This window comes from Artemia franciscana, chromosome 16 (genome assembly GCF_032884065.1).
Source record: "Artemia franciscana chromosome 16, ASM3288406v1, whole genome shotgun sequence".
NCBI classification, from domain to species: Eukaryota; Metazoa; Arthropoda; class Branchiopoda; order Anostraca; family Artemiidae; genus Artemia; species Artemia franciscana.
Window position 1 is genome coordinate 21796201 of NC_088878.1, and position 24534 is coordinate 21820734.

General features: G+C 34.4%; 1 protein-coding gene across 2 annotated transcripts in view; it reads left to right on the plus strand.

Moving 5' to 3' along the window:
• LOC136037222 (transmembrane 9 superfamily member 2-like) overlaps positions 1-24534 on the plus strand; it is a 152565-nt gene that overhangs the window by 47653 nt on the left and 80378 nt on the right. Inside the window, exons 10-15 of one of the 2 annotated variants that reach the window (XM_065719824.1) lie at positions 59-236; positions 4929-5088; positions 6118-6269; positions 10166-10277; positions 12278-12449; positions 18089-22537. In XM_065719824.1, the coding sequence (XP_065575896.1) occupies positions 59-236; positions 4929-5088; positions 6118-6269; positions 10166-10277; positions 12278-12449; positions 18089-18156 (842 nt within the window). In that variant the 3' untranslated portion in view covers positions 18157-22537. Of the gene's footprint in view, positions 1-58; positions 237-4928; positions 5089-6117; positions 6270-10165; positions 10278-12277; positions 12450-18088; positions 22538-24534 lie in introns of those variants that run through there. The other variant, XM_065719825.1, reaches the window with a different exon arrangement.

The following is a 24534-nucleotide window of genomic DNA, read 5'->3' on the forward strand; positions in this document are numbered from 1 at the left end:
TCTAAGGTTAAAAAAAATGTTTTTTTTTGTTAATTATAATTTTAATTTTGCCTTTCAGTGTTTGCTTGTCTTGGATTTTTATCGCCTGCAAATCGAGGTGCATTGATGACTTGTGCAATGGTACTGTTTGTTTGTATGGGTACTCCAGCTGGCTACGTATCAGCAAGAATTTACAAATCCTTTGGAGGAGAAAGGTGGAAGATGAACGTGCTTCTTACTTCCATGCTCTGTCCAGGGTATATACAATGTTTCTTTACTTTCGTATGATTTGAATGAAGGTCAGATGATTTCGGGCGGAGGGTTTTACGTGTGGACACCAATGGAGAAAGGGGAGGGCTATGGTTTCCTCCCTTGGATTTTGAAGAAAAACAACTTCATTGAAAAATCTATAAAAAAGATAATTACTGCCATCCTCATTTAACTGGAAGTTCATTGTTTACAAATATTACAAATATTAATAACGCAATTAGGGACCTATACGAAGAAGTTCCCCTCGCCCCTTCTATCCAATGTGGCTGGTAAGTTATCTTGTAGTTTTCGTGTAATTCGCCTTTTGTTTTTAATAATTGGGCGGCGGATAGAAGATTTTACGCCATTACCCTGCCTAGGATATATTCTATATTTTTTATTATCGCCTGCAAATATGTACTACATTATTGTAGGTAGTATGATTTCGGGTGGGTTTATTATTTCGGCGGCATTTTCGTACTCCTAAAATCATCATAGACTTAAAAGGGGTAAGGGTGGGGGGAGGTATTACCCCTAGATTTTGAAAAATCCTTTCTTTGGTATTTGCATTACAAAACTACTTCAGTACTAATTGATGTATCTCAACTAAACCGAGATTCTTAGCAGGACCCTTAAATTCAGCTGTGTCATATAGAAACATTTTCGGGTGAACTTATTGTTATTTTTTGACTAAATGGCTTGACATTATTGATTCAAAGGGATCCCAGCCATGAATGCACATAGGTTTGGAAAGCTCACTGAACTATTTCGAGGATTGGAGTCTACGAAAAATATAACATGGATTTTTATACAGTGAATTTCTCAGACCTCCCTACTCCTTTTACAAAAAAAAGACAAAATATAGATACAGGGTAAAAGACGGTCAGAAAATACGTAGGTTAAGCGAAAAGTTGCCTGAATCAAACAAACACAAAGTAGAAACAATAGGGATTTTTTTTCAAGACAGTGGAATTCAATTCATTGGATATTTCAGCCCTTTGTCCAAGGGCCGTCTTCACCACAACACCAGAAAAAAAATATATATATGTATACAAAAACTTGCATCAAAATTTACATTTAGCATCCTTACTTCGTTGAGGTAAGGCTGCTTGGTTTGTTTTGAAAATTTTTTAAATACATTATTAGTTTTAATCCTCACATTTTGATGTAAATTTATATATATATATATATATATATATATATTTCTGGTGTTGTGCTGAACACGGCCCTTGGACATAGGGCCGAAATATCCACTGAATTGAATTCCGCTGTCTTGGAAAAAAATTTCCTATTGTTTCTACTTTGTGTTTGTTTGATTCTTAATTTGTAATATGTGACAATTATCAATGAATCAGCTGAATCATATTAATGAATCAACCAAAATATGCCTCTCTAAAACTTTGCATTGATGATACTGGGACTCTGTTTTTTCAGTATTGTGCATTTTTAGTATTTCCCTTTTTGGGAGGAGTATAGAAATGATCTGGGACATTCTCTATGGTTTTCCCATAAGTTTGGGGAATTTAAGAAATAGCTTTTTTGTAGGGATGCACCACGGCTCCCGTGTACCTTGGACACTTAGTCTAGTGACCTAATCATTGCGATAGGAAGTTTTATGGAGATTGTTTTAGAGGCAAGAAGTAATTTTAATGTGTTGAGTGCTATTCTTCGATTTGCTCATTTTGTACATCTCTTTTCTGTCTTATTTTGTGTATGCGACCAGTGACTTTTAAGTAGGGTTGGGCGATATCTTAATTAAACGGTAATCAATATATCGATTTCGATATTTCTTATCAATTTCTTGCTCAGATTAACTTTAGGGTTTGGTAAAAATGTAATAATAAAATTTGCAAATAAAGAGTATGTTGTGTATTTTAATTAAAAATTTAAATAATGGGCATTTAAATTGCAATTTTAAATGCACATTATTTAAATTTTTAATAAAATAAATAAATTTCCACTACATGAATGAACATTACAAAAACCATGATTTGAAATTACTCGGGCTCAGGATAAACAAAATAAACTACTGGTTTTTTTTTTGGCTATTCAAATCAGCAAGAGTACAATATTTTCCCCTGAGAATTGGTTCTGCTTTTCAGTGATCCAATAAAGAAATTGTTTTGTTTTACAACTGAAAGCGAGGAGTAACATTAAAACTTGAAAGATAATAAATTTTCCTGTAAATAAGGGGGATAACCCCTCCTCACTTGCTTTTACTTGCAATAAACTTGCTTTTCACGCAAAAGTTTCTTTTTGTGTTAAACGGCTCTTGTGTTTAAAGAGTTGTTCTTAAATAATTGGGGCAAAAAGTAAAAATTAGCGTAAAGAGTGACGTATTGAGGTGGGAGATCCACCCTTATACACGGGGCAATTTCTGTTCCTTTGAATGTTGCTCCTTACTTTTAGTTGAAATCCACCTTTTCTCTCCTGGGAAAATCTAACCAAGAAATTTTTCCATTGAAAAGTTTCTCCCGCGTAAGATCCTCCTTCCCCCAGACAATTCGATCCCTGCTGAAAATTTCCCATAAAAATCTTCTTGTGGCAATTCCGCCTGGAAAATAGTTTTAACCTACTTTCGTTTGAAGAAAAATACCTGTTTTTATCTTGATTTTTAATGGCCAGAAATCCTCCCTCCGTGTAAATTTTTTTTGGAAATTCTCCCCACCAAGTGGATCAATGGAAGGTTTCTACCACGTAACATTTCCGCACGGAGAATTTCTCCTGGGGAAAATTACCACCCCCACGAAAATATCTCCCAGACAACTTTAACTCCTTTGAAAATCTTACCTGGGTTATTTCCCCGGAATATCTTCAAATATTAAATTTAATTGGTAAAGAGAAAGTACGTCAAATAAAATCAATTTCGTATAAGAATTCTTGTGAATTCCCCCGTGTATAGTTTTCCTTTGAAAGTTCATCCCCGGAAACTTCCCTTTTCACGGACAATTCTCCCCTTGGAAAATACCCCTGTAAAAAAAATTCTCCCCGCAGAAAATTTTCTCCCATAGAAAAATCACCCGCCCCCAAAAATATTTGTTTACCTCCCAATACCAAATGCTATATGTAAACACAGGACAAAGTTCGTAACTTACAATTTTTTCCCCAGGGATTTGCAGGGCCGTTTCATCCCCAGATACATGGTTACTTGACCTTTCAACTATATTGATCAAAAGGGCTACCCCAACATGTTGATTGGATGATTTTGGGGAAAAGGAGTGTGGAAGGGGCGGGAAATCTAGTTGCCGTCCGATCGTTTTGGTTACAAAATGGGGAACTAGAACTGTAATTTTCCGTTTGAGCAAGCCCTCTTCCGATCATATACGATCATCACGGCAAAAAAAAAAAAAAAACAGAACTAATAAACACACATCCGTCATCTTTCTTCGGCCAAAATTACAAAATTTCACATTTTTGCCGATAGAAGCTAGAAAACCTTGCAATATGATTTTCAGATATGCCGAATCTGATGAAGCGATTTCTATTAAGACACTTTGACTTTTTAGGGGCGTTCCCATTCTGTCTAAAAAGAATTTCTATATAAATTTTCATAGAAATTTTCTGAGGCTCGTAGCTTTTGATAGGTCCATGAAACTTGATGAATTTTATATATATGGAGTCGGCATAAAAAGTCAATTCATTTGATGTATCTATTGTTATCAAAATTCCGTGTTTTAGAATTTTGGTTGTTATTGTGAAAATTTGCTCCTTACTTATAGATTGTTACCATGAATTATATGATTAACTGATCAGGCTTGGAATCTACTTTCAGAAAAGAAATTGGTGGTAGATATGGACAATAATTTTATGACAAGTTCGCATAGGCATTTCTGAGACCCTTATTACAAGACTTGCACGACTTAACTGGATCAGTTTTTCTTGGAACTAAAGACTCACTACTGAAAATCTGGAGACCCGTGATAGATGCAGCTGCTGATGAAGATTGCTTTGTATTGACTACTGAAACTTCATCAATTCCTCCCCACAAAATGGCTTGATTCTGTAATGGCTGAATCACAGTGACAGTGACAGCACTTACATCTGTTGATACAGATTCTAGTAAGGTCCAATCCATGTCTCTCGCTATTTTACTCTCAACGTGGAGATGATCGTCATAGTTAATACATAGTCACTAGAAACATGAATTGAGGTATATGATAATCGTAACCTGATCTGAAGTAGGATCTGAGCAAGGCCTGTAAGCTCATGTTTTATGTAGCCAAGACTTTTGGAGGTTCTCAGCAACATTTGAGAGTTCACCCACACTAAACGGAGCTTAAGAACAGGCCTTTGTCAAGTTATGGATACAGCTGTGCATGTTGTGTATCAACATATATGAGTCAGTGAATTGAACACGTTATTCTTCTTCTAGGCCATTTGCGAAATAAATTTCTATCTGCTGGACGCTCACCAGTGGATACCAGAAAGAGCTGAAATAATATTGTTTTCGATATCGATATTTAGGTTTCGATATTTGGTGCGATATATGTATATTGATATTTAATATCGTCCAACACTACTTTTAAGTACTGATTTTTAAATATATATATATATATATATATATATCTTACGTTAATTGTATAACAATCCATTGTCAACTGAACACTGTCATTGTCCGTTGTCTAGTTGTATACCTATCCATTAATTGTCTGCTTTAATTATATAACTCATTTGAGTAATTACTGGCTCTTTCCTTTTAGTTTCATTTTCTCTATATTCTTCTTATTGAATATTGTGCTATGGGCCAACTCAAGCTCAGCTACTGTCCCTTTTCCAACACTTGTTGCACTTTTGGCCCTCTGGTTTGGAATTTCACTGCCTCTTACTTTTGTTGGCGCTTTCTTTGGATTCAGGAAAAGGGTAAGACTTTTGTTTAATAATAGAAAATGTGTATTGTAGCTAGATTTTAGAGATGATAATAAGTAATTAATTTACTATAACTAAATTTAAAAAAAAATCTCGTGGATTATTAACTCACAAAGTGAATGAATAATTTCTTTTCTACAGTGTGATCTCTTATAAAATTAAAATGTATATAAGCGCTTCTCTTTAGCAAAATGATCCTTTTATCTTAAAATAAAAATAATTCACCGTTATAGACTTATCTCCCATTTCTCTGGAGGGTCTTAGTCCTTTTTTTTATAAACTTCTTCTTTAAATTTGCCACTAATTTTCAATGTAAATTAGAATATCTGGTCAGTCTATTTTCTTTGCAAACTATATGGCACCATTTATGAGATTGATAATGATGTTGGAAATGAAGTAGGAGTGTGTGTTCTAGCTCCTTACACGAACTTTAATATACTCAAATTAAAGATCTTATGAGTTTGGAGCCTATAACAGTTCTATCATTTTTTAACTATTGAGCAACAGTTTGAAATGCAATACATTCCGTCATTAACTGTTTTTAAAACCACCTTATTAATTTGCAAAATGTAATCAAATAGCCTCTTCTTTTATTATTTCATATGATTCTGCTTTTTTCTTTCTCTGTTTTCTCCTTTCATTGTCTTTGTCTGCCAAATTGTGTTTTCTGCTCTTTCTTTTTTAAGCAAAGGAGGTTTCTGATCTTTCTTTTGTGGGTTCGATTATAATTTTTACAATGACGAGGTTATTTCGGTCGGCTGCTCTTGATCAGTGTCTTACTGCATTATTTGTTAGTATAAATATAAATGTATATATAGATTTTTGAATATAAATTAGCACATTTAACTTCAATTAATAGTAACGTAGAGTTCCATGCTCTTTGATATGCCCATGTCCAGCCTAATTCAAAAGCTCACACAATTTTTTATTTTTTTTTTTTATACGGAGGAATAAAGCGTTTTATCAGCCGATATCGTTTGTTAGTTATGTATTCCCCATTTTCAGTTTTATTCTTCTCTTTAGGGAATTGAGCATCCAGTGAGGACAAATCAGATACCCAGGCAAATACCAGAGCAGAGCTTTTATACCAAACCCTTGCCTGGGATAATTATGGGTGGAATCTTGCCATTTGGATGTATTTTCATACAACTTTTCTTCATTCTCAATTCTATTTGGTGAGGCACTTTCTTTTTCGTGAATCTAGGATTATTGTTATGAGTTTAAATATATTTTTAGTTTTGAATTTTTTATTAAGAAAAAGAGGTAAAGGTTTTTTAATGTGATAATGTGAGGTAATAATTTCTGGCTAAAGATTCTTGAGACTTGAGCGTCTATTTATAATTTTCTCTTTCAAATTCGAAAAGTTTACTTAAGGAATGATAGTATTCATGCCTCTTTACTATCAATAAATATAGAACATGCCAAACACAGTTTTGGTCTGTTTTTCTCAGTTTTTGTCTTTAATGCGCATTGCTTCCACTGTAAAAATAAAATGAATCTCAGATTCCTAAAAAAATACTAGGTTCGTTTAGAAACGAAAACATCGCTTTGTTTCTAATATTTCGTTAGAAATGTTAGAAAGCCTCATAGAACCGCGTTTTATAATGAAAATCGTTAGTTTGAGCAAGCCTAAAGAGGTAAAAATGCTGCTCATCATTTACGTAAAAAAAAATCTAGTGGCTAGTGGTCTTTCTTTTATGGGTGTTTTTGAAAATGGTGTTTTTCTCCCATAATAATATTTCTAAAATATACAGCGAATTGCAAAACTATAGCTTTGTTTTCTAGTTGCAATACATGCAACAAGAATATTTAGAAATGGATTTGTTTCTGATTAAATCAACAAATGTACGTTCACGAATCTTACTTCTTTTCTTCTTTTTTTTTATTATATCAAGAATGAAGTGAGATTGTCTAAAATTAGAATTCTCTTTAATGTGAAAGAATTGACCTTTTTTGAAAACAAAAAGGGAATAGCGTGCAAGTAGGGAGTGTACGGATAGAAAATAAGGAGCGTTGGGACAAAAAATCATTATCTTGAAATCGAAAAGGTGAATGGCATGGAAAGAGGAAACGTTGGGAGAAAAAACAAGGATAGACAAAAAAAGGATAAATAGAAAACATGGAGTGCAGGAGTAGAGTAGCATTATCTTAAAAACAAGAAGGTTAAATCCGTGCAAGTGGCGAGCTTTGTAGAAAAAAAAATAGGACCAAAAAAAGAAGAATTAACACAAAACAGAATGTGCAGGAATAGAGAAGCATTATCTTGAAAACAAGAAGGTAGATAGCATAGAAGTGGTGAGCGTAGGGACAGAAAACGAAGATAGACAAACAAGCAATAAACTAGAATATACAGAAAATAAGAAAGTTAAGGATAGAGAACAATTACCTTGAAAATGAGAAGTTAAATAGCATACAAATAGGGAGCTTGTGGGGAGAAAACAAGTATAGTTTAAAAAAAAGGGTAGATAGAAAACATGAATTGAAGGGATAGAGAACGATTATCTTGAAAATGAGAAAGTAAATAACATACATATAAGGAGCTTAGGGAGATAAAACAAGGACAAACAAACATAGATAAAAAACAAGGATAAATGGAAAATAAGGAGCTTAGGGACAGAAAACCATTATCTTGAAAATGAGAAATTGAATAACATGTAAATAGGGAATCTAGGAAGAGAAAACAAAGATAGACAAAAATGAAAAAAATAAGGATAGAAAACCAGGAGCTTAGGGATAAGGGCCGATTATTTTTAAAACAAGATGAATAACACGGAAATAAGGAGTATACAGACAGTAGAGATATTAAAACCTAAAATGTGATGAAATAAAGTTATACAATAGACGAACCCCAAAACCATTTCCAGTCCCCCTCTCAATTTCATCACTGAACTTTGGTTGGCCAAAGCTTGGCTTCATGGTCAAGATCAAGAAATCCGGACTTAATCAAGAAATCCGGACTTAATGAAGAAATCCGGACTTAATCAAGAAATCCGAACTTTATCAAGAAATCCGGACTTTATCAAGAAATCCGGACTTTATCAAGAAATCCGGACTTTATCAAGAAATCCGGACTTTATCAAGAAATCCGGACTTCATCTAGAAATCCGGACTTCATCTAGAAATCCGGACTTAATCAAGAAATCCGGACTTAATCAAGAAATCTGGACTTTATCAAGAAATCCGGACTTCATCAAGAAATCCGTACTTCATCAAGAAATCCGGACTTTTGAAGCTTTGATGCCTAGTAGAGATAGCTCTGTAAGAGCCAATGGTCTTAAATTTCTTAATGAAAAACTTGACAGCAGCTTTTAAAGTGGATTTGAGAACGTTTTTACAAAGAATGGAGAAGGGATGGATGTCTCTAAAAATCAAAGTGTTCAAAAAAAAAAATGTTGCTAGATATATATATTCTAATGAAAATTTATGTCACTTTTGCAAATATTGTCAGCTAGTCCATAGAAAAAATAACACACAGATAACATTCCGAAACCCCGAGTGAGAAAGGTCTACCAGAAAATTTACAGTAAGTATGGAAGCAAGAAAATTTGAGAAAGTACATAAGATAGTATGATAGAGTGAAGACTGGGACATGGGTTATTGCACATTAATGCTTGTGAATACTTGTGATTATTATAACCTGAAAAAGTCTTATCATTCCTGATTTGAGTTCCTCCGCCTTCACTAAATACCCTGAATAAAAAGTATAAGGATAAAGATATGTTAATAAAACTTTCTTGAATGTATCTAGGACAAAATTAGGGGAAATGGGTTTAAAGTGAAGCCCTTTAGGAAATTACAGCTTAATTAACTTTACATATTTGCCATGGGTTTTGAATAATAGTTTTTTGATTTATATATTTTTTTTTTTTATTTTTTTTTTTTTTTTTTTAGTTTCACAGTATCCTATGTTATTTTACAATGAGCTGCCTTTCCATCTTGGCACGATACTTGCATATGTAATAGTACGATGATTCGGGGATGCTAAGTCTGGAACTTACTTGTGAAAGACGTCGATTCTTGTTCGTAGGAGGGGCATTGCTGAAAGATGGATGCAATGCGCCCAGGATTGGAAAAACGATCCATTAAAATGCATATTCCGGAGACTTCTTTCCATCTCGTCTTAAGCTGGCTTGAGTGCTTCTGCGTCCACTTGGAAAAATTTTATTTGTCATTAACCTGTTTTGGGGTTGGGGGGGAGGGGGCTGTTCGTCTTTCTTGAAGCCCTGACCCTGTCAATAATATGAAAGCTGAAATATAAAACGTTGAAATAAATGGTTTTATTAAAATTTTGAATGACACGTTTAAGCTTTTTGAACTGGACTTCTTCGGTTTTCAGGGGACTTTTTTTTAGCACAAATTTTTTCCGGTGTGTGCTACTACAATGGTTGTCTATCCCTCAAATATTTTCAATATGGTGTATCTCAGGATCGAATTATCGTAATATGCTTTCAATAGCTCGATAAGGATTATTGATGAGCTGTAAGAAAAAACTACATTTTTCTTGGTTCAAAGCTTTTTTTTCCCGATGGATCCACTTTCTAATGCTACTGCTTAGAAAGGAGCAAATAGTAATATCTATTTCTCCTAGCAGTGAGAAAAATATTAAAGTTTAGGAAGTACACGTGATACTATTTCTCTTTCTCAGTTACAGACTTAGAAAATGAAATAACTAACCGAACCGGAATCATGAAGAAGCTTGGCATAATATGGTAGACGCCGGTATATTTGGACTTTTTCTTGTCTTAAAATATTTTTTATTATTATAAGAATATATTTTGGCAAGGGGGGCGAAGGAACCGTCTCTTCAGTTTGAAACTGGTGCCTCATCTCTTGTTCGTTTCAGCTAAGCTTTACAGTCGAAAGCTGGAATTTGATTTGGAAAGACATAAGCTTAGACTATAAACCTATATTGCGCCTCGTACACTTTAACCTTACACCTAAAATTGGTGACTTAAGAAAAAAAACGAATGTTAGTTACAAATTCAATTTAGATCTGGAGGAAAAGGAGAGTATACAACACCATTTTTATGTTTATTCATTGAGAAACATTAATTTTGTTTATTTTTTCCAGGTCAAATCAAATGTATTATATGTTTGGCTTCCTTTTCTTGGTGTTTATCATTTTGGTTATTACCTGTTCAGAAACAACTATACTTCTCTGTTATTTCCACCTATGTGCTGAAGTAAGTAAACTTCAATTCAGACTAATAGTAAAATGTTGTTTCGAAAACTAATCTTTGAGAATTTCAAAAAATAGCCTGTAACCCTTTAAAATGATGTCGGATGGAAACATAGGTTAGATACCAATATGCAGTTATGAAAACTCCTATCTTGCCCATGAGAAGCTTTTGGTACAGAGCTCTGAACTTGGTGCTTCCTCCAAGCCCGCGCTCTGACGCGTAGATCGTACTACAACACAGTAGGCGGGAAAGCAATTCTTGTTTTGTTGCATACACAGCCTAGATGCCAATATTGGTATCTAAGCTGTGCTGCCAGTCTCCTGTCTCCAGCGCATCGCTACCGCGCACTGTGTACCAAAAATAAATTGAGTTTTCATAACTGTATTGGTATCTTAGCTGTGGATGGAAACAAAAATGAGGCAATTGTCCAATCGCCATGTCAGAAAGCCTTGTATAGGAAAGTGAAAGTTCTCTGGCTTGAACAACAATTAAAATCCCTTTTTTGAATGAGTGGCAGTGATGTATTCTTTTTTTCTCTACCGCTAACCGGGCACAGGAATATCGTAGAGAGCTTTTTAAGGGTTCGTTTGAAAGGAAATTCCAAAATTTAGTGACTTTTGTAATTAATTAAAAATAATATTTAATTCAAATACATTTAGATTAAATTCACGTTGATTTCAAATACGTTATAATAATAATCAATGCGTTTGACGTTACAATCACGTTAAAACACATATTTAGAATAATTCTTAACTTTTTGGCTTGCTACAAGTTTTGCTACTCAAGAAATCCCAAATTGTCCTGGATTTCTGGGCACTTTTTTTATTCTAATTGTCAATTAAAAGGCGTTTTTATAATTTGACCCCCCCCCCCTCCGAAACTTCTTGTGTACGTGCGGACTGCTGCTAGTTCAGTAATGTAGTGAATTCAACTTTAGTCATTCAGTTGAGATTTGAATCAGTTCGGCTATTACGTGTTTAGAAACAACAGAATCACATTTTATTAGGCTAGTTTGTTGGAAGGGAAATTTGTAGTTGTTACTGTAGTGCTGTTTTCCTCTTCTTATTTTAACAAGTGAAATGCCTAAAGTTCAAGCGCTAGTTTAAGTTAATAGCCTAGTTAACACCTAGAAAAAAAACGTATTGTTTAAAAGAAAGTTTGCTAGTTTCATATTCGATATCCTTCTGGTTCTACACTTCGGAAGGAGGGATAATGGTTGTTGCATCCCTTCCCCTTGGTTGAATTTTCAATAAACTTTTTTTTTTGGGGGGGGGGAGATTGCTTAAATAGTATATTTTTAAGCTAATTTCTTTGACTTTACAGTTTCCATAGATGTCGATGATATTTCGATTGGAACAGTTCTTCACTGACTGTGCGATATATATATATATATATATATATAATTTATTTATATATATATATATATATATAATATATATATATATATATATATATATATATATATATATATATATATATATATATATATATAATGTTAATAGTAATAATATTAGTAGTAAAAATATATGTTACAGTAATTATTCTTAATTGCAAAAAAAAAGGGTTTAGCTTGAAAAAACACAAATAAAATATAAGGAAAGAGAAGAGGACCCGAAATCTTTTTAAACTGATGTGCTTATTCGATATTTTTTAAGACTACCGGTGATGGCGGGCTGTGATTAATCATAGCATTTTTAGAATTATGATTTCATGTGTCTGAACTTGATCTTACCTCTTTGTGGGAAATGCCACATTCGTGTCATCTTGTTCCAGAAGAAGGGCATGTTTTATCTTAATAAATGTGTTAGAGATTGGCAATTGAGGTTTTGATTTTGTTTTCAAATCCAATTCGATAATAGTATATGCTGCTAGAACCAAGTACCATGTGACAATTGAGGTCCTGATTTGATAATTTTTAAGCAGTGTTGTCACATCCACAAACTGGCTGTTTTGCAAACGGTCTATAACTTGGGAAATCATTCAATTTGACATATTTTTTTTAGGACTACCAGTGGTGGTGGAGAAGTTTTATGACGTCTGGATTTACAGCATTTTATCTGTTTGCTTACTGCATCCATTACTATATGACTAAATTGAATATCGACCCGGGTGCATCTTCCTTCCTTTATTTTGGATACACCTTTATTATGGTGGCGCTTTTCTTTATAATGACTGGTAAGTCAGTTTGCTTAATTATTAGCCATAATCTATTTTTGTTTCGTTACTTTTAAAACTTGTTCAGATAATCAGTTTAGTGTCCTTTGGGAAGTATCAACCAGGGCTAAGAAGTAATGGGGATTTTATGGTTGCTACAACTTAAGGATGCGTCCGTCAAATTTTCTCTTTTAGATTAGTAATTGAGAAGTCCTTGGGTCATGAGACCCCTATAGTCTCCAGTTTTAAAGATTAGGAGCAAATGGTTGATGTAATTTATTTCTATAATGTTTTCCCTATTTTTGTTATATTTAATAAAAAATAGTGCATTCCAGAAACCAATTAACGCTAATGCTAGTTAGTCCTTTGCTTTTATTTTTCTTCTAAAACACCTGAAAATAAAAGAACTAAATTTTTTGTGCTTTCGATTAGTCTAAGCAGTCGAACTACTGAATATGTTGTTGTTGGCCATTTTTGAAAAAAGAGCTAATAATAAACAAGGGTGTATCCAGGATTTTTGTACCGAAAGGGGTGGGTAGGTTTTTTACGAAAAAATCCAAAAAACGCATCAAAATTTATTTATATGCGTTTCTGCTACGTTTTTACAAGTCCGACAATTTTTTTTTTTTGGGGGGGGGGGGGGTCAAACCTGGTACCCCCCTGGATACGGCCTTGATAGCAAATAATTAATAATTGGCTTCTGGAAAATACCCTTAGTACATGACTCGATCAGCATATTTCTTCAGCATTCTGACTTTATTACATCCAAAGATCAGGGTTGCCAAGGACATTAAACCAGAGATCGATAAGTCAGAGCAAGTAAAGTTGACTGTACCCCAGTATGAAGTTTAATGGATAATTTTCGATATTTTGTATGTGAAATGGAGGCTTCTTGTGTTATCAATAAGTGAAGCAGTTAGGAAAAGCTAAATCTCACAAACCCATACATGAAGTCCTTCAGAAGTTTCTAGTACAAATAAATGAGAAACCACTCTTAACACTCTAAAGGTCAGATGTAGAAACCGCTATGGATTCTTCAAATCCAATAAAGTGCCCGGGATAGACGGTATACATGCAGAACTGATCAGAGTAGAATTCGACATTGTCATCAATCTGTACCATGAGACTGAACCCCCCCCCCCCCACCAAAATCACTATTCGGGGCGAGGAAATCGAATGGGTCGATCAGTTTATTTACCTAGGAAGTGTGCTATCATCCCCAAACGACGCCCGAACTTTGCCTTGACATGTTTCAAGTCACTACGTTCTATTTGGAAAAGTAAATACCTACCCTTAAACCTGAAGATGCGACTCTTCCGTGCCTTAGTGTTCCCTGTTTCAACGTAAGGAGGAGAGACTTGGACTCTGAAAGCTGATGACAAGCACCGACTGGTGGCGTTTGAAACTAAATCGCTCTGAAAGCTCAGTGGTATCACTGACATTGACCGAGTATCAATCGAACAACTGCTGTCCTCCTTGAATTACCCTCAAGCCATCATGCAGACCATCAAACTCCAACAGCTTCGATGGTTAGGACACGTTCGGTGTATGTCCCCAGCCCAACTGCTCAAAATAGTCTTTGAAGAATAAATGCTTCTTGCCCAAGGGGACGACCTCCCAAGTGCTGGTGGGAAAAATTTTGTGACCATTTCATCCAAGTACTGCTAAGGACACAGCATAAATAGTTATGCGGACAGTAGCGGAAATTTTCTCCAAAAATGGTACAGATTAAACCGCTCGTAAAAGGATTTGCCGTTTTGCGTCTCAGCAATAGTTCCACTTGCTTCTTGGCATTCAAGCAGATCACAGCATATGTCATTTATCATTGCTTGTGCGCGAAGGCGAAGTCATGAAGATTGGTTTTTCTTCATGTCTTTCAAAAATCTTTAACGGAGATGATAGAACTTTTCGCTTCTGTTCGTATATATATTTATGCTGTGGCTGAGGACTGCAACAAACAGAGGGGCATTTCGAAAATATTGTTATGATGCCATTAGAGAAGCCCCGAATCGGCCAACCCGGCCGGATGGGAATTAAGTAAGTAAGCAAAGAAACAAGTTAGAGTTAATTTCTCATTGAATTTATAAAGGCTCCGCTAATATTGAAAACAAAACTTGAGTTTCTTATTTCTAATAAATTTTTATAAGAAACCTCAATAAATTTTCAAACTTATATAAATTTAATGCAGGCGCTGAGGGGTTAGCTGCTTGAGGAGTCATTCAACTGCTGGTTCAAAATGATGGTTTTCAGAATTACAGTGAAAACTACACTCAGTTTACATGATACAAATCATCCGAAAACTCTTTCCAGGGTTTGTAATTCGAAGGAGCATTTCGACAGCAGTGTAATATAAATGCCAAATCTCCTGACAAGAATCAAAGATTAAAAAGCGAAGATTTCTCTCTTTTTTTCGTTTTCTTTTCTTCTTCTTAGCGTAGAATGATCACTTCTGGCTTGTGCTTAATCTCTCCTAAATTTGTCTGACTCAAAAGTTGTGTCTTCAGAAGCACGCATAGAGGATTTTTTTTGCGGGGATGCAAAAATTTGAAGAAAAACAAAAAAAAAAGAATGAAAATAAGTAATAAGAAAAAAAAACTTAAATAAGTGGTAAATATAAATAGGAAGAATAGTAAAAATCTCGACATCTCATGGATTCACCCCTCCTTCTTACGTACTGTCTTCTTTTTCCTGACATAATCTGCCCAAGTATCGCAAAATGAAAGACCGATCAATATCGACTTTGATGAGGTAGCATTTGCTTAGTTCGTAAAAGAAGACCTGCATTTGAAGAAGAGTAAAGTGAGACTGATACTACGTATATTTGGGGTCTTATAACACACCTACACAGAAAGGGGCGGGGATAGGCCCCTGAGATTGCTCTTAAAAACCCACTGGAAAATCCGTTTTAAGATGGACTTTCGGTTTTGAACCCACCATAAAAAAAAATCCGACCCCCGTTGTGTTCGTTAATGTTTTGTAATATAGTGATATCACTGCTGTCCTAAAAAAAGCGACCGGGGTTGAACATGCAAATGTTTCCTTTTCAAGCTTAGAGTGTTTCTGGGCAAGTTGTGTTTTAAGGCTTGCCGTCACTAAGACATTATATCATTCCGACGCAACCTATCGAAAGAAGCCCAAGAACGGAGAACACGAACAGACTGCATTTTAAGTCACAATTTGTCTGGAAGGGAATAGTGTCCTTTAGATAAATCTCAGTATGGGAATCTATCTTGTGTTTAGCTCTGCTGATATTGCAATTATTTATCAGAATTAAACGGCTATAGCTGCAGTATATACTTGTTCCTGGCTTAAGACAAATTTTTAAGATTGATAAGAAGATTTTTTCACTGACAACTCTAAAACTACTGAATGAACGGTAGAAAAAGAACTATACAAAAGCAGGAAATAAAGGAATTTTAACGTTAAAATTACATACAAAATTAAACCTGCTTTTTTGTATTTTTTGCATTGGTCGTTTTATTAGACAGGGATTATCTAGCTTTGACAAAAAATAATAGCAAGATAGAAGGATCTAATAGTAAAAAAGTCGAGAAAATATTTTTAGCAAAAGAAAAATGGTGTAGACATGCACGGATGTCCAGTACAAAAAAAAAGTCAAAATCAATGTAATATTCACTGAGTCATCGAAGGCTGGCAAGTTTGTTATGATAGCAAATTTTAAACAAAAGAAACGTTTAGGTCCTATACAAAAAATATTCCATTAAAAAACAAGGCTGTTCATAGGTTGTGTCTGTTCAGATGTAGTTTTTGAGAGTATATCTTGAGTTGCCTTCATTAAGTTGTGGAACTCTTGAATTGTCACTAAGTCGTGTTAATCCTGTGTTTTGTTCTATTGGTTGCTTTTGGACAATCAGAAAAAGACAACATCGCTATTTGTTTTTCTTCTGTCTTGTTTGTTTTGTTTAAAAGCAGTGGTATTTTTGACTACCTAATTCGCTTATCTATACACATTTCTTCCTATAGTCTTGTTAATAATCGTGCTAGTGCTCAAGGATATTTCTTCTGTAAGTAGAGTTTAAAAACCTCCTGAAAAATGTTTAAGTGCTTTAAAGTCAGAAAGGTAGTGTGGCAAGATTGGGCTCATTATAATCTAGCTAACTTGAATACATATTGAGAGCAGAATTTGAATTCCTTCAGGACTAAGTTATTGGAACTATATCTACCGGCTATTCCCACTTACCGATAACTTTTTTTGTGTTGCGAGAGCAACACTTTGGTTTCGTCGTTTTTTTTTTTTTTTCGAGCACCCTGATTACAGCTTAATCCTAGAAAACGGTAAGGGTCTAACCTCTGCGGTTTTTACGGAAAGTGTGGACCTTAGGCCGGATTGATGAATATGACTTTGCATTTTGGAAACCTTCGTAGAATTCTTGCCTCGGGCCAAAAAGGATGGTTTGTGCTTGTTTTTCTACCCAATTCTGTTCGTGACTTTGGCTGAGTTTATCATTCGGATTTTCGAACCTGGGATTGCGGTAGACAAATGGTATCAGATGTGCCTCTTAAACTTCAAAAGTTCTCTCATTGCTAAAGAAATTAGAGTTTATCCTTTGCTCCTTTCTAAATGATGACGTTAGAAACTTGGCCTACCGCAAAAAAGCCAACTTTTGAACTAAGATTGATAGATTTTTTTTGACGGCAGTCGTTAGCTCTTGATGAGCTGATCAAAGTATATGTCATCCATTTTTTGGTAGAAAAATTCCTTCATGAAATATACCTGTTTGAAAGTTTAAAGAGGTTGACGACTCCAGTAGTAAGGTACGATAATAGTAGGCCGATACCAATTGTGAGACATATAGGGGAGTTTTAAGCAACTATCGGCTGTTAGCTCATAATGATTTTCGGCTATGAGGGGTTCGCAACTTTTACTAGTTGGGGAACCTATTATTTGTTTCCGGTGTATTTAATGGTAAGACCAATTTGGTTTCAGTGATAAGACATGTAGGGGACTTGTAAGTAATAATCGGCTTTTAGGCTACAATCATCTTCAGCGATGAGGGGTTTGCAACTTTCGTTAGTTGCAATGAGGGGTTTGCCACTTTTGTGAGTTCGTGTGCCTAGTATTTATTTTAAGATCCTTACAGATTAACAACTTCAGCGTTTAACCGAAGCGACGAAACAAAACCAAAGTATTGCTCTCGCAACACTTTACTGGGCGAAGCCGAACAAAGGTTGCCGCAACATCTAACGTTGCCCATGCAACGTAGATCTGGTTTTTGTTAAGGGTTCATGTTTTTTTCCTTTGCAACTTTTATTGTTTTTGGGCTTTTTTTCGGGGGGCTTAGTTTTTTACTTGCCGATTGAATGAAAATAGTATATCAATATGCTTGCACATTGGGGATAGGGAAGGGATCCAACTTGAAAAATGAAAGGCTGTTTTCTAATTTAACCACCCTATCCCATTGGGGAAATGCATTTTATGACATTGCTTTTTTCCTATATTGAATAATAGTGTTCCTTGGAGTTCTTTATTGTGTTTGGGCACATAGTCTTTTTGTTTGTTTTTAAAAAAAGGAGCTGTCCTTGAGTCTATTCACAGACATTATTTTCGATCTCCTGTAAATTTAAGTAATTCTCTAATGATTTTGGGAACAAAATTACTTTATTTTTAATCTACTTCATTATCTCTTCTTTTTTTTTAGGAACGATTGGATTCTTTGCCTGTTTCTGGTTTGTCAGAAAAATCTATTCGGTAGTCAAAGTGGATTAGTGTATTATTTTGAATGTGATATTGACCCAGTGTAGTGAGAATAAAATGGCAGATTTTGCCTTTTTAAACATCAGATTCTTTGTTATGTTGGACTTTAGAAGACATCCTACGAACAAAAAATCTTCCAATTAAAGTGTAAATTGCAGTCTAAGAGATTTGGCTATAGACTTTCTTTTTTGGTGAAGGTATTCTAATTTTCTATTTTATATTGTTACCCTGGTATCCAGCTTTCTGTCTTGCTAATATTACTCCAAAATGGGTCAATGTTATTATAAAAGGAAGTTGAATTAAAGATCAAACAGTGAGGAGATCAAACAATAGAACAGTGAAGGTACTAAAAAAAAGAATGTGGTTTAGTAATATCGTTAAACAAATACTTTTTCCCTTTTATATTAATTTCCCTACTATCTCTTATTAATTTTGATCAATGAGAATCCATGAAATTGCGATGAAGCAGTAACTATAAAGTGTGACTAAAGCTTGTATGCCGGAAATGGATTGGTCATTTTTTGACATAGTAATTAGCAAGTTACCCTTAGTGGAAAAGATCAAGTCTAAAGGACAAGACGAACACAAGAAAGAGTATTGTTAAGATACTGGGCAGTAATGCTCTTAGTTTCAATTTCAATTTGCTTTTGGTTCCCACAACTTAATTGTTTTCCTTTTTTTTTCTTTTTTTTTCTTTCATCCCTAAGTGTAAAGTTCGAGACGAATACAAGAAACATTATTGTTAAGATACTGGGCAGCAATGCTCTTAGTTTCAATTTCAATTTGCTTTGGTTCCCACAACTTAATTCTTTTCCCTTTTTTTTCTTTCTTTTTTTTTCTTTCATCCCTAAGTGTAAAGTTCGAGACGAATACAAGAAACATTATTGTTAAGATACTGGGCAGCAATGCTCTTAGTTTCAATTTCAATTTGCTTTTGGTTCCCACAACTTAATTCTTTCCCTTTTTTCTTTCTTTCTTTTTTTTCTTTCATCCCTAAGTGTAAAGTTCGAGACGAATACAAGAAACATTATTGTTAAGATACTGGGCAGCAATGCTCTTAGTTTCAATTTCAATTTGCTTTTGGTTCCCACACCTTAATTCTTTTCTTCTTTTTTTTTTTCTTTCTTTTTTTTCTTTCATCCCTAAGTGTAAAGTTCGAGACGAATACAAGAAACATTATTGTTAAGATACTGGGAAGCAATGCTCTTAGTTTCAATTTCAATTTGCTTTTGGTTCCCACAACTTAATTCTTTTCCTTTTTTTCTTTCTTTCTTTTTTTCTTTCATCCCTAAGTGTAAAGTTCGAGACGAATACAAGAAACATTATTGTTAAGATACTGGGCAGCAATGCTCTTAGTTTCAATTTCATTTTGCATCTGGTTCCCTCAACTTAATTCTTTTCCTTGTTTCTTTCTTTCTTTATTTTTTTCTTTCATCCCTTTATGTATCTTTTTACGAGTAATCCATTTAATCCCAAGCCCTTTAAAACTTGAGGAAAACACAGAATTTTCAGTTTCAATACTTAAATTGGTGGAGACTTTACTAATAGATACCAAGGTACTGATATGTATTAACGATACTTTACCAGTTTTGAGAATAGATTCTATCCAGTAGACTACTATGCCCGGAAGAATTTACGAATAATTCAACAGACTATTACGACCATTTTGAAGCATAGAGTACGATTGCATTCAGGAACTCTTTAGCCTTTAACTTGGTATACAGGCATAAGAGTGTAGCCTATCTAAAGGCCTATAAATGCGGTACCGTATTTAGGCGAAATCGGGTTTTCTTTTCATTTGTTGTTTATGTGCCACGATCATTTGTAGTTTATTTATATTGTTACATCTTAAGATTACTCTAGAGCACATAGTCAAGTTGAGCTAATTTAACTGAAAATAATTTAATATTATCGTCCATAAATGCTTAATCTGTCTTCACAGGCTTCAGACCATGTAAAGACTTTTCCTGTAAATATCCTCTAATCTCCGCTCCCCCCAAGGACTGGAAAGAGGATACAGATATTATTCATGAAAAAGTCAAAACTCATACCCTGTAGAAGGTCAGTTCTAAGCAAGTGTAACTTGAAGTTACTTGGTTACATAGTGACAAGTACTGTGTTTCAGGAAAGGATAAATGAAAAAGGTTGTTATTTTTATTTCCCGGGCGGCATTAGTCGATACCTCAGGCCTGATAACCTTTTGACTAGAATGGTGTTTGAACTGTTAAAAAGAGTACCGTTCAAACCAAAACACAATAATTTTCGTTTCAAGTTGACACATCCATATCTTACACAAGGGCCTTCAATTTAAAATAATGGCATAAAACTAGGGTAAGGTCGGTTAGTTGATCCTACAATTAAATGTTGAAGTTTATCCCTTAAGTAAAGCTGTTATTTCACTAGTTAATTATTTGTTGTCCATAAATAGGTCAACTTTTTTTTTTTAGCTTGTCTCTAGCTCGTACATCTATCATAAGTGGCGTCAATTCGCAAAAAAATTTGAAGGGGAATGTATTTTTTTAAAATTTAGGTGACAAATTTGTCACTGTTCAGTTTTTCAATGAAGATACTTCTAAAAAGGTATTTTTCAAAATTTAAAAGAGGATAAAAAAAAGTCTAGGGTGACGCACACCCTCCTTCCCCGAATTGATGCCGTGGTCTATCACCCAGAGAAGGTCTAAGTCATCTCGGATTTGCTTAAATTTATTGCAAACCCGATAAAGCTTCTAAGAAAACTTTAACGACGACTGAATAATTGAGGTTCGAGCAGAACGAATTTGTCCATAATATAGAATTAAAGAATAGTGATTTTTGATCTATTCATATATTTTTTACATAAGATTCTTTTCTTTTTTCTTGTTTTTATGATTCTTGCTTTGAAATCAAAATGCTAAGATCTGACCTCTTTGCCCTAAGACATTTTCCCTGTGATTTCCTTATTTTTTCACCTAGTATTGAGTTCTCAAGTATGAATACCGAAGTACCAAAAGTTCCGAAAATTAATTAAGTACTTTCAAAAGAAGTTGAGCAAGTATTTCTACCATCAATAGGAAATTGTCTATGTGAGGACTTCGATAACAGGGAAAAACATCTAGTTATGTTTTTTTTTTTTTTTTTTTTTTTTATGAGATGTAAAATCTTAGCAGTTTGATTAGCAAAACAGAGGCCTGACATTTTAATTAGCTTAATTTCTCATTTGTATGAGCAAACAACTTTGTTGCAAAAGAACTTTTATATTATAAGAACTTTGCTGTGTTCCCAAGTTCTTGGTCTATTTTACTAACGTTTTAATCAGAATTTGCATTTTCTGCTTTTATATCAATGTTGCCGCTATTACCCTGTTTAAGCCTAACGCTATTTGAAAAAGTCGCTCTTGAAAGCATCTGCGCAACGGTAATTATTTTTTTTTTTTTGGCTGAGTTTCAATAAAAGGAAATTAAGGATGCAGTACCTGATTGTTTTCAAGTGAACCGAGTCGTACCTAGCTCCTTCAAAATAATTGCTTTGTTTGGCCAATGATCGTCTAATTGTGAAATTTTTGTTTGCTTTTTATTACTCCTAAATGTATCGGTATTCATTTTTGCTTTCGGCATCGCTTCAGTCTTTATTAAAAAGCTTTCAGTACATAAAATCATCTTCTTTTTGCTATGTCTAGAATAAGTGTAATTATATGAAATTGAGCTAAGTTCTGACAATAGTCGAATTTTCGTCATTCAGTGAAAAGAATATCTTCATCTGGGCTAACTTTTGGTTTGCTTCAGTCGAATTTCGCGTCGCTCGTCTGATGCAAAGAGTATCTTCATGTGGGCGAATATTCGGTTTCCTTGATTGGAGTTTCGCGTCGTTCTTACTATGCAAATTGTCTTCATATGGGCAAATGTTCGGTTCACTTCCGTTTCTGGTCAAGTCCAATTTTTTTTTTCTGGCTGGTAAAATTACGTGCTTCATTTATAAGCAGTTGTTGTTAAAATTCATGATTGAAGAGGTATTCAAAGTAACTTTTTTCTTGTGAAACATTGCATGGGGAATTTTCAAAAATTTCGGATTTAATCAGTTACAAGAAATTTGCAGTGATACGTCTCCTGCTGTTTTCATTTAACAGAATTTGCTACCTTCTGTCAGAACTTGGCTTTGCTGCGTTTCTACTGGTTTTAGGAGTAACTTGAAACACTCCTCTACAATCAACGTGAGGTTTTTTTTATATATTATTCGCCATATCTTCTATAAGCTAAACTATTACTATCTTTTGTGGAAGTTACTCTACAACGAGTTGTAACACGGTAGACTTGATTAGGGAGTTTGTATATTTTCTGTGTAATTTTTGAGTTTGGTGGAGTCATGTTGTTGTTTTTTAAGTTTGCATTATTACTTCATAAAAAATGGTATTCAAGTATCTTAATTAATTTTTGCTTTTCCCGGAGAAGATATATGTACTATGCAAGTTGACATTGTGAGCCTGCAAAGGCATGTGATTGGAATTTTTTGTTAAAAAAGAGTACAAGGGTTGTCCAACAGAAACCACTCGTCTCAAGAAATAACACTAGAAGGGTTATAAGAAATTATAATAAGATAAATTTCAAGCCTGTTGGGAAATTCAGAGCTGCACACAGGGACATTCCACTCCCATTAAATACCTCTGTAGGATCCAACTCTCGGAAAAAGTGTCACTTGAAAATGTGGATTTTGTGTTTTAAATATTCTCTCCAGGACAAATGCTTTTTCGGCTACCGCCTTAGGTGAGATCTAAATAGATTTGCGGTACTGGTGGTTTTTAGTGGCTGACAATCTTTCATTGTGCATTCAGAGGTTTTCTATTTACATAGAAATTTGTTTTAGAAGAGGGAGTGGCCAAATTTTGTGCCGGCGATATGTGTATACAAAAATCGTAGAAAGGTTCAAATTGTAAAGGAGTGTGAAGACCCTTGCGTCGTGAAGACTGAATTGTCTTGATGAAAGTACGAATCTGTAATAAGCATAAGCTATTTGTCTTTTTCTGCAAATGGTAATCTGTACAGTTTTAAGAATTTTACGCGAACATGGAGCTTGTGCTCCTATCAGAAGTTAGCAAGATTTGAACCTTGTAAATGGGTTTAACAAGCCTCTATTTCACTCTGCATTTCAAATGCTGATTATGCTCTTACCTGGAACATTTCTCGAAATTTAATCCGACAGAGCGTGTTTCATACTTTTTGCAACAATCCAAATATTCAGGGAATTAAAGAGTTGATCATTTGAAGTTCCGCTTTCACCGCTTAGTTCAAGATAAACAGGGCTGTATATACCAATACATGCTGATGGATATCTGCTTTTTGATAAAAATTAGATATGTTGACAATTTTGAAATCGAAGAAATGTCAACATTTTTAAAGTCAAATTTGCGCTACCAGTAGTAGTGATGACATGTCACTAGTCTTACTAACCACCTTTTTTACTGAGTAAACACCAGTAGTAATGATCACTAGTTTTACCAACTACCTTTATTTTTTATTGCATCAACCGTATGGAAATTCATTAATGAATTTCCTTAACCTTTAGGAATTCATTAGTAGTATTTTAGGCCGTAATAATGCCACAGTAAACGCCAGTAGTAATGATCACTAGTTTTACCAATTAGTAATTTACCATTACTACTTTTACCATTAGTTGTATTTTAGGCCGTAATAATGCCACAGTAAACGCCAGTAGTAATGATCACCAGGCTTACTAACGAACTTGTTTTTTACTGCCTGAAGCGTATGGAACACCCCTTAAGGAATTTACTAATGATATTTTGGGCATCACTTCTACCAGGAGTTCGTTTCAGGAGGCAATTGGCCACAGGATAAGGTTTCTATTAATAATTCTGCTGTACAAACCCCCTGAATAAGGCGATTGGTATGAAGGATTGACGAACTTCTCTGGACGCCTAGACTCTGGCAGTGATCATGATGCAAATTTTTCCAGGGTGAAGCGTATGCTTGTAGAATAGTGAGGTAGCTGCCACGTGAAAACCTTTTTAGAGCAAAAAGTCTTGCAAGGAGTTAAGGTCTTTACCCAAAAGCTAAATTTTATAAACAAGCAGTAATGATCCATGTTAATAACATTTAAAACTTATTATGTTAAAAACTTATTTAATAACCACAATTATATTCCTAAAATTATCGAAAAATTCGATAATTGACTCGGCATTTTCTTGTGGACTTGTGTGAATTGGCTACTAAAAAGCCTTTTTGACAGTCTTAGCATTGGTAAATATCAGCTCCGGAGATTTTCGCTCTCTGTGCAAAGTTTTTCGTTTATTCTCCCCTTCCCCCGAAAATGCACACGAGTATAAAAATTACATGAAAAATGCTGAAATACTTGTTTCTGGAAGTTATGTTTAACGATTTTCCGACGAAATTTCTTTTTTAT